Source organism: Trichechus manatus, unplaced genomic scaffold (genome assembly GCF_000243295.1).
Source record: "Trichechus manatus latirostris isolate Lorelei unplaced genomic scaffold, TriManLat1.0 scaffold00234, whole genome shotgun sequence".
In the NCBI taxonomy this organism is placed as follows: domain Eukaryota; kingdom Metazoa; phylum Chordata; class Mammalia; order Sirenia; family Trichechidae; genus Trichechus; species Trichechus manatus.
Window position 1 is genome coordinate 911594 of NW_004444170.1, and position 17573 is coordinate 929166.

At 38.4% G+C, this 17573-nt stretch overlaps 1 protein-coding gene across 1 annotated transcript in view; it reads right to left on the reverse strand.

Annotated features, from left to right (window-relative positions):
- The window catches only part of LOC101344436 (CUB and sushi domain-containing protein 1-like), a 1691327-nt gene that overhangs the window by 603820 nt on the left and 1069934 nt on the right, over positions 1-17573 (reverse strand). The window contains exon 9 of the mRNA XM_023743077.1: positions 3662-3783. Within this exon, the coding sequence (XP_023598845.1) occupies positions 3662-3783 (122 nt within the window). The remainder of the gene's footprint in view (positions 1-3661; positions 3784-17573) is intronic.

Consider the following 17573-nt stretch of genomic DNA (forward strand, 5'->3'; position numbering starts at 1 on the left):
AGGAGAAGAATAAAGATCAACAGTCCAGTTCCGACATCTTTACGAATTCTGACACCAGCCGTCCTTCCCACAGCATTCACTACTTCTCTGCAAGGTTTGGTAATTCATTGCAATGGCCACACAGAACTCACAGATCATACTCACAGTTATGGAGTTTAGTAGGGAAGTAACAGGTTACAATTCAGGTTCAGGAATGCTCTGGATACAATTTTTCCATCACGACAGCTTCTTCTCAGCTGTGTCCACAGGCATGCCTGTCTCTGGCCCCTCAGCATCTGCCCTGCTTGGGCAAGTGTTACAAAGCTCTTTTAGCTCCTCCAGTAAGTGCCTGGAGGCACCCTACTCTGCCAGTGAGCCTCCACCCAAAGGTGCTCGGCTTTCGCTCAATGGTTTGGCAAACCTAGGTCCACCAACTGTCCAGAGGCACCCTACTCCACCAGCAAGCTTCCTGCCTGAAAGTGCTCAGCTTTCTTACTCCATGGGCTAGGAAGCCCACCACACCATCTCCTGCCAGTCTTCTGGTACTGCTGCCTCTGCTGCTGCGATTTCTCTTCCTCGCTTCTTGCCGTCTTGCCATCTTTGGTGTTACAGCTCTTTCTCTGTCTCCTGGGTCTAGAAGGGTCTCAGCAGTGAGATCCCAGCTCCTGGCTCTTCCTCCTCAGTGGTGGTGAAGTCCTCTCTTCCCACCTCTGGGACGGCTCATTTTAAGCCTAGCATAATGGTACAACTGACAAATCCCTTCGTTAGGGTTCCATACATCTTATTTGCATGGTCCCACCTCACTTGGGTGACATGAACTTCATTTGCATTATTAGCAAGCTATCCAATCCCCTTGGTGGGCCACAATTACCTTATTTGTATAGTCCCACCCAATCACCTGGGTGGGAATTACAAGACCATGGCAAGAAAGACCATATAATAGTGATCCATCACACCACACTCACTTAGAACATTGTAGTAGATTCCAAACTCTGCCTCCTACCTCAGCTTCTTTAAAGCTATCAATGTATATTTTCTTCTTCTCAACATGGAAGGCTTATATGAGAAGATAGATTATGCTAAAGTTAGTGTTTATCTTATCATGGGCTCTTCCCAAAAGCAGGACGTGAGAAAAGAACTTGCTTGATGCTACTCATTGGGAAGTGATTGCAGGGGAAGTGAGACAAAGGGATGGAGAGAAAGCCCAACCATAGATTTGATAACTGAGCTGGCTTCCCTGTGAGCACTTGGCTTAGTCCTGCTGAGGACACTCTACAGAGCTCTGATGATGGCACTTCAGAATTTTGTGCCTGATACACAAAAGAAAGCAGTATTTATTGACCAGATCTGCACTGGTTAGGGGTTGCCCCTAAGGTGTTAACTCCCTCACACTCCAAGTTTAGGCGTGTGCCAAATGACTAGGAGAATTCCTGAAGGCTTCCCAAGCGGTGTGTGACAGAGCTATGAGAGCAGAAAGTTAGAGATTTCAGGGACAGCTAAGGTGGTTGATGACATTTTGCAGCAGCAAGGGTTGGAATAAAAGAGTGTCCAAGATGGTGTAAGGTGTGGCACAAAAAGTTTTTGTTTCAAAGTAATAACATGGAGTCAGAGTCGGGATAGTTGGAATTTTGCTGTATTGATCCACAGTGACTTCTTTAAATTCATGTAACTTCACTTTCCTACAGTGTTCCCCCCCTTGTGACAAATTCATGTATTTTCACAGAAGCGCAAGCAGCACAGTGAAGTTAACTAATCCATTCCCCTGATTTCATCTAAACAATTCTTTTAGCTAGTCTTTTTTTTTTTAATAAACATCCAAGAAAAGAGGTTCTCCATCCTTCCAAGTAGTCAAAGTAAAGTAATTCACTATTTTATAAATGGTGTGTCATGGATGGAATTGTATCCCCCAAGGATATGTGTCAACTTGGCTAGGCCAAGATTTCCAGTATTGTGTGATTTTTCACCATTTTGTGATCTGATGTGATTTTCCTATGCGTTGTAAATCCCACCTCTATGATGTTAATGAGGTAGGATTAAAGCAGTAATGTTAATGAGGCAGAACTCAATCTATAAGACTAGATTGTGTCTTAAGACAATCTCTTTTAAGATATAAAAGACAGAAGCAAGCAAAGAGACATGGGGACCTCATACTACCAAGAAAGCAGAGCCAGGAGCAGAGTACTTCCTTTGGACCCGAGGTTCCTGCGCTGAGAAGCTCCTAGACAAAGGGAAGATTGATGGCAAGGGCCTTCCCCTGGAGCTGACGGAGAGAGAAAGCCTAGCCCTGGAGCTAACACCCTAAATTAGGACTTCTAGCCTCCTAGACTGTGAGAGAATAAATTTCTCCTTGTTAACCCGTCCACTTGTGGTATTTCTGTTATAGCAGCACTAGATAACTAAGACATGGTGCAATTAGACACTTTTTGCCCCAGTGAAATCTCTATTCCTATAATATGAACCATTTTTTTTTGTTTGGATCCCCTCGGATATGAGTGCAATCTATTTACCATTAACTAAATTGAACACCTAATATATCCCCAAAAGAAATCAACCCAGTTGTTACAGAATGTCTTCCCTGAAGTTCTACTTTTTAAACTTCAGGACTTTCTAAATTTCCCATTTTGTATTTAGTTTGATAGAGATCAAACAAACATAATCAAATAGTTATCAAATTCTTAACATGTTTTATTCTATTTATCCCATGTTTGTTTACATCACCACTGCTAGTACTAATAGCTTCTAGCACTTACTTAGGCACATATCTGATTGATTTATTCTTCACAACAAACCTCTAAGGTAAGTACTTCTATTATCTCCTTACAGAAGGAGAATCTCTGGTCCATGAAAGTGAATTAACTTCCCCAAGTTCACATAGATACTAAGTGGTAGAACTGGTATCTACAGAGCTGATACAGAGCCTGGCATAGAGTTAGTCCTTCATAAACATTTGAATAAGTAAATCACTTAATAACATATACAGAAAATATATGGTTTGGATCAGTACAGTTGATATTCCAGTACATTACACAGCTGTAGCAAATAGAGACAGTATAAACACAAAACGAAGCCTTTTATCACAGCAATGGTCCGCCCACAGTAACTCAAGTTTTTAAGATGAAAGTCTATAGCACTCTTACTTTTTTCACCCACTTCCATTTATCAAAGCTTCTATTTTAACATAAATTAAAACTGTGACTTTAGAAGTATAATATACAAATAGAAAGCAAAAGGCATCTGTGATAGACATTTGATTGAATCCAAAATCAGAACTTTTCTGCTCCTAGATCTGAAAAGTCAATAGTTTAGAATTTCTAACATTCTGTAGTACTGCACAGAAATTCTGTGATATTTAAGAAAGCTTCCGACATAGTATCAGAGACCTGTGTTGAGAAAGATGCAAAATATATGAAAGCTGTTAAATTACATGAAGGAAGCACATGAGCATAACCTATAAAACCAGTAGGAAGAGGCCACAATGAGAAAGCTAACTTCATACCGGAGTTCCAGAAACGCTTTCAGATAAATGTGGACATAAGTGCATGTAACACAGAATGAACAAGTTTAAATGCAACAAAAAAATCTAAGGATGCATGACATTTCCCTGGTTGTTCGTATTCAACAGTTGACTGAGTCAGTGTGTTGATTAAACAAACTACACAGAGGTGGGCTGTGAAAGCCTTACCTTGTCTGGATCCGTGGTAGTGATAACCCAGACACAGTGCGCGTTGTCTTCATATTGTACCGGGTAATTGGGGGACGTAATGATGCCACTGGGTCCACGTAGATTGGATCCACATGTTCTAGCTAGAAATGCACAGAAACAGTATTATTTTTCTATAACATATAATATTAACATGGAACTTAAAGTAAGCTGTTAATTGATTATGATCAAAAGTGGTTCATGAACTCAATATGTTGGCAAGTAGGTTTTACTCAGCTGCCAGTACACTTGTATGGTGCTTGTGAAGTTACATTGAACTTTACCACTAGTATCCATGTGAGCAGTCTATTTCCAATGGCATTGCCATTCACTGAGTGATCTAATTGATGATATCACTATTGTCAAGGTCAATAGCAAATTAACCAAACCCATTGCTGTCGAGTCGATTCTGACTCATAGAGACACTATAGGACAGAGTAGAACACTGCCCCATAGGGTTTCCAAGGAGCAGCTGGTGGATTCGAACTGCTGACCTTTTGATTAGCAGCTGAGCTCTTAACCATTGAGCCACCAGGGCTCCAATATCAAAGTTGTCCACTTCAAATCCCATTCTGACTCAAAGAGGGTCTGTATATACATTTAGTTTCATGTGGATACGTAAGATAGAGTTCAAAAGACACTACAGTGGGATTCAGGCGACCAGACCGCGAGTTTTAGCTCCACCTTACACTGTGCGAACCTCCGTAAGGATGTTCCATTCCCACAGCTTTATTCTTTCACATTGAAGTGAGGGTGTTACAACAGATATCGCCAAAGTTTCTTTCTAGCTTTAAATTCCATTCTACAATAAGCAATACCAATTTCTTTACAGCACATATAAACAGGAAATTAGAATATTGTTGAAAGTGTAAAGAAAGAAAATAGATGTGGTGGCTCTAAAATGAGAAAAACCAAAACTCAAAGTTGAAATTAAAGACCAAGCAGATGACAGAAATCACCTAAAGTTCTAAACACTTTATTCAAGTTTGAGTGAACTTACTTTGGAATACAAAAATAATTCAATCACCCTCCTCTTTAGAAAGAAGAGGGTTGTTTTTTTTTTTTTAAATCAATAGATAATCTTTGGAAACAAAAATGGCAACCTAGGATCCAGTTTTAATTTCAATAGTTTAGACAGGGTTTGAGAAAAGTGCAGAAGAAATTAATTTCACAAGGAAAACATATGAGAAGCTCTGCTTCCTATTTTCTAAGATATTATATCACACAAACCAAATAAACTGTCATCAGATGAAGAATTAATTCTAACAATGGTCCATCTTCCTTCCCTTCCTCTCACCTATTGAGCACCTACTACAGGTCAGGTGTTGTTCTAGGAGATTTGGCTACAACATTAAATAGACAGGATTCTCCGCATCAGAGGCATGTCTTGTGGCAGGAATCAGGAGAAATAATTTAACCCAACTTTTCCTGACTGCCCAGAAAAGTGCACATTTCTTTCATTTACATTGATAGAAAAATCATATGAATTATGTCTATATCTCCTATTACTTCTTTGTTGTTGTTAGTTGCTGTAGAGTCAATTCAAACTCATGGCGACCCCATGTGTGCTGAGTAGAACTGCTCCATAGGGTTTTCATGCCTATGGCCTTTCGGAAGCAGATCACCAGGCCTCTCTTCTAAGCTGCCTCTGGGTGAATTCGAACTGCCAACCTTTCAGCGAGTAGTCTAGCACTCAGCCATTTGCAACACCCAGGGCCTCCTAATACTTCTTTACTCTTTGTAATTATTAATTTATAGATCTATATTTTTACAAGGTTGTGAATTCCTCGGTCTTGGCAACAGGATCCTTTTCTTATTTATCTTTCTATCTTTAACACCATATGCATTGTCTATGGTCTCTGACATATAAAAATGTAATAAGATTATTTTATATAACTTTTCAGTTGTTCAGTACTTACGATTGAAAAATTAACTAAATTTTATTATACATTGATAACAACTCGTATGTTACAATTACACTTTAAAATATTGGTATATATTTTCCAAATAAACATTTTTTAAATAAAGGTGGATGAAAAAATTATTTGGTTCTCCTAACAGAGAATTGAATGCAAACATGTATACCCCCTACATTCTAATATTTCACTCACTCATGAGTCTGTTTATAAGAACATGTTGTCAGAAAGGATCTTGAATTTCAGGTGTGAAATTTTTCCTAAAGTATTCTAATATTAACAACATTAATTAGAAAATCTTAGAAAAAAATTACAAGTAAAATTGGCGTTGTAAAATTTTATGTTACATTGCATAACTACTAGCAGTTATAAGTATAACGTTGTTAGGTGCCGTTGAACTAGTTCCAACTCATAGCAACACTATGTAGAAGAGAAACACTACACAGTCCTGCGCCGTCCTCATGATCGTTGTTATGCTTCAGCCCATTGTTGCAGCCACTGTGTCAATCCCTGTCATTGAGGGTCTTCTTTTTCACTGACCCTCTACTTTACTAAGCATGATGTCCTTCTCCAGGGATTGATCCATCCTGATAACATGTCCAAAATTTGTGAGACAGTCTTGCCATTCTTGCTTTTAAGGAGTATTCTGGCTCTACTTCTTCCAGGACAGATTGTTCCTTCTTTTGGCAGTCCATGGTATAGTCAGTATTCTTTGCCAACACCATAATTCAAAGACATCAATTCTTCTTTGGTCTTCCTTATTCATTGTCCAGCTTTCACATGCATGTGAGGTGATTGAAAACATCATGGCTTGAGTCAGGCGCACCTTAGTCTTCAAGGTGACATTTTTGCTTAACACTTTAAAGAGGCCTTTTGCAGCAGACATTCCCAATGCAATGCGTCTTTTGATTTCTTGACTGCTGCTTCCATGAGTGTTGACTGTGTATCCAACTAAAATGAAATCCTTGACAACTTCAATCTTTTCCCCATTTACCATGATGTTGCTTATTGGTCCAGTTGTGAGGATTTTTGTTTTCTTTTTTTGAGGTGTAGTCCATACTGAAGGCTGTGTTCTTTGATCTTCATCAGTAAGTGTTTCAAATCCTCTTCACTTTCAACAAGCTAGGTTGTGTCATCTGCGTAACGCAGTTGTTAATAAGTCTTCCTCCAATCCTGATGCTGTGTTCTTCATATAGTCCAGCTTCTCGAATTATTTGCTCATCATACTTTGAACCACACAGTATCCCCTTGTTCTGTTAAACGACTGCCTCTTGATTTATTACAGGTTCCTCATGAGCACAATTAAGCATTCTTCACAATGTTATCCATAATTTTTTATGATCCACACAGTTGAACGCTTCTGTATAGTCAATAGAACACAGGTAAATATCTTTCTGGTATTCTCTGCTTTCTGCCAGGATCCATCTGACATCAGCAATGACATCCCAGGTTCCACATCCTCTTCCGAATCCAGCTTGAATTTCTGGCAGTTCCCTGTTGATATACTGCTGCAACCACTTTTGAACGATCTTCAGCCAAATTTTACTTGCATGTGATATTAATCATATTGTTTGATAATTTCCATATTCGGTTGGATCACCTTTCTTTGGAATAGGTATAAATATGGATGTCTCCCAGTCAGTTGGCCATAGATGAGTGAGCACTTCCAGCGCTGCATCCATTTACTGAAAAATCTCAGTTGGTATTCCATCAATTCCTGGAACCCTGTTTTTTTCCAAAGCCTTCAGTGCAGCTTGGACTTCTTCCTTCTGCACCACTGGTTCCTGATCATGTGCTACCTCTTGAAATGGTTGAACATCAACCAACTCTTTTTGGCATTGTGACTCTGTGTAGTGTTACTCAATAAATATGTATTACATAAATCAATATCATCAGATCTCTAATTTAAGAATTTCAAACTTTGATGAAATATATTTGAAGAACTTGTGCAGTAGTTAACTAATTTGTTATATTCCCACTGGCAAGTTGGACTCACCCCATCATTTGCTCCAGCTGCCACACTGCTGGAATAGCTCACCAAGTCTGACGCTCTGCCAATGGCCTCGTATTCCAGTGGCCTCCTTTGAAGCTTTCATCTAACTTGACTTACTACAATTGATTACCAGCTCTCCATGAAAGTCATCTGATCCATTCCTTGGGGAAATAACTATTTATAAAATATTTAAGGAAAACCAATGCTTTTCCCACAATTTCAAGCACACGAACTACTGAGTAGCACATAAAGCATGTTATGGCTCCAGATTCTTTATAGATATTCCTCACCAAAATTTGTGAAATTAATCCATAAAATAATTTTTCTTTTTTTCCTTAGAAATTTATCTGTATCTTTGCAATACATCTAATAATAAATTATTTTTTAATACTTTTTTATATCTACACTTTTTATTTCACATCAAAATGATCAGCTGAAATGTAATATGTGGGTTATAATTCAGGGCAGGATTTTGATTTATTTTGTTCACTTGTACGTCTTCAACAACTAGAACAATTCCTGGCACTAGATAATTTACTCAGTACATGTTTGTCCTTGTAGTTTTGGAATAAGTGCAGTAACCATAAATAATATGATCAAATTATAATTAATTCTAATCCTCTTTCTGAGAAAATTGTTGAAACATTCAACTAGTACCTCAGTCCTTGCCAGTCTAAATTGTCTCCGTCCTAATCATTTACGTTTTTGTCATCTGATGGTATTTTCCATCATCACCTCAAATACGATTCCTAGTAACAGCTTTCTTGCATTAAGAATTTCTCACTAGCCAAAGATAAGTTTTTCCCACTGGCAGCTACTCAAAGTTCAATCATTTATGTGTCAGGTCTTCATCAAATAATAATATAGCTTGAGTTATGACTTCTACTAGCTAATGTCCAGATCCACGTGGTGATTGAACTTCAGGATGCACTTTATCTTCTTGTTCTCCAGCAGCACAGATCTGTTACTTGAGATAATACACACACACACACACACACACACACACACACACACACATGGATATATATATATGTATATTTTGCTCCTCCATCAGCTTAGGCATCTGAAGGTTAATTTTTTTTTTTTATGTCTATTATACTTGAAATTTTAAACAAAAACAAACTCACTCCTACTTTTGTGAAGAAGAACTAGAGAAGGAAACAGAACAGTCAGAGAGATGAAGAGAAGACTAGGACTGAGCATTCCAGTGAATTGTGTCTAATGAGTCAGTATCAGTAGGAAAAACGGTGCTAAAGAGACGTTGGGGAACTATGGGAAGTATCAGGTAGGACACTTCTGCTGTTCTCTGGTAGATCACGTGAGCTGGAATAGTGAGGGAGAAGCTAGACTGTAAGCTGAAGAATGGATGTTGGTTAGGGAATAGAGGCCATGCACATTGTCTTTTCTAAAGAAAGAGAATAGTTGCTGTAAGTTTTGCTATAAACAACGTCTATTTTGCTTTGCCAGGTGTTTTTGTACTTAACTGAATATGAGTTCAACTGATGTTCCAGGATTTCATAAAATGAAGCCATAAGATCTGACCCTGAAGATTAGGAGTCTGAAGTCTCATCACTTGCCTGTCTCTTTGCACACATGGACTCTTTGCCGGCTCCTCACTCAATGATGGGAGTGGATTGTGTAGCCTTCCCTAACAGATGGAAAGCTTAGGCAAACGCGTTATTATTGTGACTGATCAATTTCACACTGTCCTTGGAGGTGGAAGAACTTCCTCCCTTACAGTGGCTTCTGTACTAAACAGGCATTCTACTAGTCAAGGATGTATTTAAGTAACTTAATTAGCAATTAACCTACTAAGGTTAATTATTTATTCCTATTTAAACATATTCTTATAATTGACATTTATATATTCATGCTTACACACATTATAATTGAATACCACTTTTACTTCTGCTCAGGCCTTTTCGTGTCAGGATGTTCTTAGAAATTTAACACCTAATGTAAGATAATGTGCATTCAAATCTTTAATAAATGTCATTTGATAATAACCATGAACTAATGCACAAGTGACATTCCTCATTTGACAGTATCTAAAGTTATAAAATCAAAATTCACTTACGTCTTATATGTCTTTAAAATGAAGCTAGAATTCAAAAAATAATAAATTAGAAATAAACTATACCAAGAGGAAAAGTGGAAAGGAAGAAGACTACCTGTTTTTGAATGCTGATATATGCCGTTTACGCGTTTAATCAATGGATATTTATTAAATATAAAATATAATTGTTTCATGTAATTTAACTCATTAAATATGAAATTTATCTATTTAAATTCAGTTCCGGGAATCTTTACTATAGTAATGACTCAATCAAATTAGAAGAGAGAAATACTCTAATTGACTAAATGTAATACTGGGACTCTCATCTGAAATTTTCCTTTAAGCAAGTCAATAATTGTATTGGTTAATCTCTTCCTCGTATGTGTTTAGATAAAAACATTTTTATCAATCCTATATTTTATAAAATAATACCCAGATCATCAGTCAGAATGGAGACACTATGTCATGGAGATTAAGAGCTTGCTAATTAGACCTGAGATCCAGGCCAGGTTTATGAAGTTAACTAGCTGTCTAATCTTAACCTATGTCATCATTTAAGCCTCTCAGTTTATTCAATTTAACATAATAATCATAATTCTGTCTCCGCATTCCTGTATGGAACAAAGGAAATAACGCAAGTGAAGCATTTAGCACATTGCCTAATATGTCCCAGCATATTTATCTAAACATTAAACAAATATATATATGTATAAAACCCATTGTCGTCAAGTGGATTCCGACTCATAGCGACCCTATAGAACAGAGTAGAACTGCCTCATAGGGTTTTAAAGGAGCGCCTGGTGGGTACAAACTTCCGACCTTTTGGTTAGCAGCCAAGCTCTTAACCAGTGTGAACCAGGGCTCGCTCTTGCTCTGGCTCTCTCTCTTCCTGTCTCTCTCTCTCTCCCTCCCTCTCTCTTTCTCTCTCTCCCCCTCTGCTTCTCCCCTTCTTTCTCTCTCCCTCTCTCTCTCCCCTTCTCTCTCCCACCCCTCTCTCTCTCCCTGTCTCTCTTTTTCTAACACTTATTATGAGTCAGGTAGTGTTTTAGACATTGGGGATACAGCAGAGAGAAACAAAACCAAATTTTTGCCTCCACCAAAACCAACTACCCGTTGCTGTCGAGTCAATTCGAACTCATAAACCTGGTGGTCATGGAAGGGTTTTGGATGAGAAGTCATTTGATGAAAGACTTAAGGCAGAGAGCCATGTGGACATCTGGGGGACGAGTGTTCCCAGAAGAAGGTACAAAGTGCAAAGATCCTAAGTCAAAAAGTTGCTTGACATGTTCTGGGAACACTTATTCACACTTAATAAACATTACTGTTAAGGTTACTTTGTGTCAATAGAGTTTGGGAGTAGTACAAAAATATAAAGCTTTATTATTGCCAATGATTTCACTGAAAAAAAGAGGAATGCGTTTTTTTCTCCCAAGTGTACTTCAGGCTAGGTACAAAGTTGCAGGAGTCTAGAAGCAAAAACAGAAATTTCTTCAAATTAATTGGAATTAAAATAAAAGTTAAAAGGGCCTGTGTGTGTGTGTGTGTGTGTGTGTGTGTGTGTCTTTAAATCTCTGACATTATGAACATATGATAATCGATAGACAAAATATAATCTTAAAATTGCCTCTGGACACTTAAGCAGGTAGAATAAAGAGTCAATATCCAGGTGTAATTAATCTATTTATTGCTATTTAAAAGTTACTTTCTGTAAGAACAGAAAAGCTTTACAAATTCTTGATTGATGATAAGTTAATAAGTTAAAGATAATTCCTAGCTAACCTAACCTGAAATCCCAAGGTAATAATTTCATTCTGTAACTCTTGATGGCTCTAATTAGCTTCTGTGTAACCACAGGTACAGTTACAAGTAATACTTTGTTTTCATATGTGTCCTTTCAACTCAGAGAGCAACAAGAAATATGAATTTCACAGATTAAATTTCATTAGCATTAAAGAAAGTTCTTTACATACCAAACCAAACACACTGCAGTTGAGTAGATTCTGACTCATAGCGACCCTATAGGACAGAGTCGAACTGCCCCATAGGGTTTCCAAGGCTGTAATCTTTAGGGAGGCAGACTGTCACATCTTTCTCCTGCAGAGCAGCAGGTGGGTTCAAACTGCCGGATCTTTTGGTTAGCAGCTGAACGCTTTAACCACTGTGCCACCAGGACTACCTCTCTACATAACACCCCCCCGCCCACCCCGCAAAACAGCCTGAACTCGTTCCTGTAGAGACAATTCTGACTTATAGCAACCCTACAGGACAAAGTAGAACTGCCCCATTGGCTTTCCAAGGAGCGATTGGTGGATTCGAACTGCTGACCTTTCGGTTAGGAGCTGAGCTCTTAACCATTGCACCCCCAGGGCTTCACTACTTCTCTACATAAGTCCCTCTTAAATAGTGGTGGAATGAAATGCCAGCCTGAATATTTTTCTTAAAAATATAACTATATCCTCTGCCAGTTAAAGATAACGCCTACAGTTTTAACCAGCTTATAATGTTTTATCCTGTGAAAAACCTAACAGTTGTTTTCATATCACTAAATGAAGTAAGCATAATTTCAAACAAAATCACTCAGATAATCACTGAGCTACAACAACCATTCATCTGTTTGGTAACAGAAAGAAAAGGTAATGTTCCCCCAGTTCTCAAAACTAATTAGCTAATGTAAGCATTGGCTAACGACACCAGTGCCCAGATGTGAAGGATCACTTCTGACTCACTGCAATTTATCAAACACATGTATCAGATATTCCTTCTGTAGAGAAGGCAGGGTAATTACTTAAGAGTTAGAGACCCTTCACGAAGATGGGAACCTAGAGAAATCACGTCTTCCCTTAATTCACGGATCTGAAATATCTTTACCCTTGTAATGTGCGCAATGTTCAAACCAGAGGCGTTTTATCATCTTGGATACATGGGTGAATTTAGAATATTGGGCTGAACTTCTCAGTGTAAGCGCTTTTTTGAAGGGTAACGATGCATTAGGAAAACCCAAAACATGATGTGTTCTCTTCTTTACGTACTGTTTATTATGGTGATAAGCACAGAGTGGAAAATGTCCTCAGAATTGCATTTGCTGTATGGAATCTATCGATAGCTAAGTAGGTATTGCTATAGGCTGTTTTGGGTAATATTTGAAACATTTAAGTTCCACTTTTTTTAAAGCTCTTCCCTAAATGATGAATAAGTAATTAGAAGCAAGTAGAAACGCTGTTTAAAAAAGTGAATGATGATGTACTCAGAGTTCCTAACAGTTGCCAACTTAAACACTTCTGGACTTTAATTGAAGAAAGTATGTTTTACAGTGAGGGATGTCAGCCAGGGAACAGGTCATGACTCACTGAGCTCATCTCTCTGCTTCACACCTACGAGGGTGTTGACCGCTCTACCTATTAGGATGAAAACTAGGACTGAGAGCTGAGCCAAGTATCTGGAGTGGCGCGGTGAGAGCTGAGTCAGATAGCTAGAGCCGTGGTGTCCGACAGGAAAGCCACTCATCACCTGTGCCTACTGAGCACTTAAAATGTGGCTAGTCCAAACTGAGATTTGCTGTAAGTGTAAAATGAACGACATTTGAATAAAACTTAATACAACAACAACAGACACATATACTGACTATATGTTAAAATAATAATTTTTGGATACATTGAGTTAAATAAAATGTATTATTGAATTATAAATTAAGACAAAAAATAGCATGTAATATATAATACAAAATATAAAAGATAAATAACATGAGACATAGTATTAAATTTAAAATTAATTTCACCTGTTTCATCTTACTTACACTACATATATGCCTAGCATTTTATTTCTAGTGCTAGGCTAGAGTTTTCCCAGCATAATCTCTCTGCAGGATCAGCCGATAGATTCACTAAAACATTTGGCCATTCATCTGTGTAGCCATTTTGTAGCACATACATACCTTCTCCCAGTGATTCAAACACCAATCTGAACCAAATGAATGGCTCCTGTGAGGGATTTTGCAAATGTGATTTAAGTCCATAATCAATTGACTTTAAGTTAGGGAAGTTATCCTGGGTGGACCTAACTTAATCAGTTGGAAAGCTTTAAAAAGGGGGCTTAGATCTTCCTTGGAAAAAAAAGAGACAACAGCCTATGGACACTATCCACGATGATGCCTGTTGGGGCCTAGCCTGCTTATGAGTGTCCCCTCCTGACTGACTGTTCTATGGACTTCAAACATGCATAGTTGGCGCCAGAAATTGTGTAAGCCAATTCCTTATAATGAATCAACATATTTGTATTTCCATTCTACTGGTTCTGCTTATCTGGTTGAAAACTAACTCATGTGGATTTAGGAACCTGGAAGTGGGATGTTGCCATAACAAATGTGGGAACAGCTTTGGAACTGGGTAGTGTATAGAGGTCAGAAGAATTTTGAGGAGCATGAGAGAGAAAGTCTAAATTGTCTTGAACAGAAATCTGAATTTGAAGGACATTGCTGGTGAAGGCTCAAAGAGAAGTGAGGGACGCGTTAGAAACTGAAATAAAGGAGTCCATGTATGTAAGGTTGCTATGAGTTGGAATCGACTTGATGGCAACAGTTTTGTTACATAACACTAGAAAGCTCAGAAATACTATGTCCTGCAGTTAGGCGAAAAGCAGAAGTTTTAAGTGACCAACTAGGATATACAGCTAGGGAGAGTTTTCTAAGGAGAGTGTTAAAGATGCCACTTGGTTTCTTCTTACCGCCTGTAGTAAAATGTAAGAGGGAAGCAAATTGAGGGAAAAGCTGTTAAACAAGTGAAGAACTGGATGCTTTTGAAATTTCTCAGCCTTTCCAGTTTACAAAAGATGCTAAAAGTTGTAAATAACTGTCAAAATCTTGGCATAGAGAAAAGACTGTGTGACTGTTCAAACTTTTGCTAAATCCTAAGAACAATCAAAAGGTGAGAGTATTCAGTCACAAAAAGGACCCTTACATCAGATTAAAGATTTGCCTCACAGATCTTCTCAACTAAACCAAAAGTCCTCAGAGAAGCTGAGGAGTATTGTCCCTCGGCCATCTCAGTAGGAGTCTAAGATCAAGAAAGGATTATCTCAGATATACTTGTGGGTAAGGCTTTTGTCTAATGGAGTAAACACCATTAAAATACATAGATAACCCACAAGTTTCTTGAGAAAATTACATCAGCAGAAACAGGGCTAGCTTAGACTAGAAGGAGGCTATTAGATCTTCAAAATTCTACTGATAATAAGGAGGCTGAAAAAAGTACTCAACTGCAAACACATATTACTTTCCAGGGAGAAGAAACATGACACAGGATGTGATCAATAGCTCAGAAAGCAAAGCCCAAAGACCACTGAGGGTTATTTCTAGACCTTTAAATCTAATCAAGAAAGAGTCAACGTTTTTCCAGCTGGATTTTAGTACTATATGGACTAGTGAGAGTCCCTGAGTGGCACAAATGGTTAAGTACTAGGCTACTAGCCCAAAGGTTGGCCATTCGAATCCACCCAGAGGTGTCTCAGAAGATAGGCCTGGTGATCTGCTACCAAAAGGCCACAACCATGCAAATACTATGGAGCAGGTCTACTCTGCACTCGTAGGGTCACCAAGAGACAGAATCGACTGGACAGCAACTAACAACAACATGGATGAGTGGCTCATTTTTACCTTCCACTCTGCCCCTTATTGAACCAATATGTCTAAAGTTGTTAGCATATGCCTGCCCCATCATTATGTGTTAGGAGTGTTGGAGCAGATAACTTGCCTCTTTAGCTTCACAGGTACAAACACAGAGAGAAACTGCCCCCTACAGGCTGCACTCTCACCCAGGAGTCTAATAGTCACCTGTCTTAGACGATTTGGATGATGAGATTTTGGAAGTTGAACTGATGCTGCAATGGGATGAGACCCTGGGAACCTTGGAAAGAAGTGAATGGATTTTTTTATGTGAATCATTGGAAGCCAGAGGGTGGGATGTGGAAGGAAGAATTCTAAGGGTCCTCCAAGATTCCTGGCCTCTAGTGTACACTATCTATATAATCCTCTTCCCTTGAGTGTTGGGATCTGTGAATATGATGAGCTAGCCCCTCCTTTGATTAGGTTCTGCTGCCTGGTAACTACATTATGTTAAATAAGACTCCATCTTAGCAGACTGGAGGAGATTTTCACGCAAGCTTTGAAGAAAAATAAGTTGCCCTGTGTGAGAAGGTCATGTGGTTAGGACATGCATATAGGATACAGGAAGGGTGTCCAGGCGGAGGACAATTTTCTTATTTAGTGTTAATATTTACAAATGATCCTTCTGCAGTCAAGAATGTGAGACATTTATGTACAAGTAGCTCCTCCATTTTTGTCACCCATATTGCTTACAACTGAAATTCTGGACCAAATGAAGAGCCCTAATACAAAGATGTCAAAAAGGTCAGAGAAGTCATAATGGTTGCCTAATTTATTTGTCCATTCTTCTAATGGAAAACTGCAGAGGACAAAGGGAAACACAAAATTTGTGAGATTTACTCAATAATTTAGTTCATCCATCCTTCTTACAGAAGTATGCTCCCTTGGTGGAGATTGCCTTTTGTCCCCTAATATCCATTTTTCTTTATTCCATATTAATATAGTAGCTTGCTGTATATTTGACTATCCAGAAAAAAAAAACAACAACAACAACTATATTTCTAAGTCTCACAAAAAGAGAAGATATCTGACTAGATGGGATTGAGTGGAAATGCATGTGGCAAAGATACAATGTGGGCCTTTCCCTGTTTCTTCTCACCTTCCATCCTAGTACCTGGAATTTGGATACCATCTTGGACCCTGACCAGGGAAGACAGAGTAGGTCTTGAGGAAATTTTGGTCCCTGGAACAGAGCCCCATTCTTGTCTTACGCTGCCTTACTCTAGGCTTAGAGAGAAACAAGTTTCTATTTTGTTTAAGTTATTCTGGGTTCTAGAGTTTTGTTGCATAATTTTTGTCCCATAATTCTGAACAGTACATCCTAAATTCTCCTATTTAGTTGTTTTTAAGGCTTTTTATTTACTTGGTTGTTGTTGTTGTTATTGTTTAATGTTTTACTACTTCAAAAATACTGAAATACATCTTAAACTTTAAATTTTGGAAAAATAATATTTTTTCTTATGGTTTTCCCAGACACAGTCCGCTCTAGTTACATTTGGTATATACGTCTTCTATGGAAACTCACTCTTAGAATCATTCCCAGCTGCTGTTGTGGTCGTTCTTGTTAGGTGCTGTGGAGTGGGTTCCAACTGAACTAACGGCGACCTTATATACGAGAGAACAGAGCGGTCTCTGGTCCTGTACCATCTTCCTGACTGATGGTATATTTAAGCCCATTGTTTTGGCTATGGTGTCAGTTCATCTTCCTGGGGGTTTCTCTCATGTTTGCTGACTCTCCCAACCATGATGACCTTTTCTAGCAACTGGTCTTTCCTGGTGATGTGTCCAAAACAAGTGAGCATGAGTCTTGCCATCCTTGCTTCTAAGGAGCATTCTGATTGTATTTTTTTCTAAGACTGATTTCAGAAAGTTAAAGGGAATAGATTTAAAAATAACTAAAGCATTATTCCATGAAAATCAAAGTGTATTTAATTTTAGCAAAACTAGTAAATAATTAGCTGGGAGGAGAAAAGAAGATATGAATAAAGTTAAGTAGTATTTGTTCTTTGAAACGTTGAAAGAGAGAGGTGTGGTGTTAGAAACTGGAAGTGAGACTTTCACAAAACAATGAACCAAACAGCGAACAAACACCTTATGGAACAGCTTTTCTCTTCTAAAATATGATCATGTAGGAAGTTAGGTTCTATGAGAACAAGGAGCTTGTAAAGATTCCTGTTCTAATTATCTCTGAGAGAGACAGGTTAGAGGACTGAGGAGGGTGAAGGGAAAGTCCACCACCTTTCGCCTGGAGGACTGAGCAGGGTGAAGGGAAA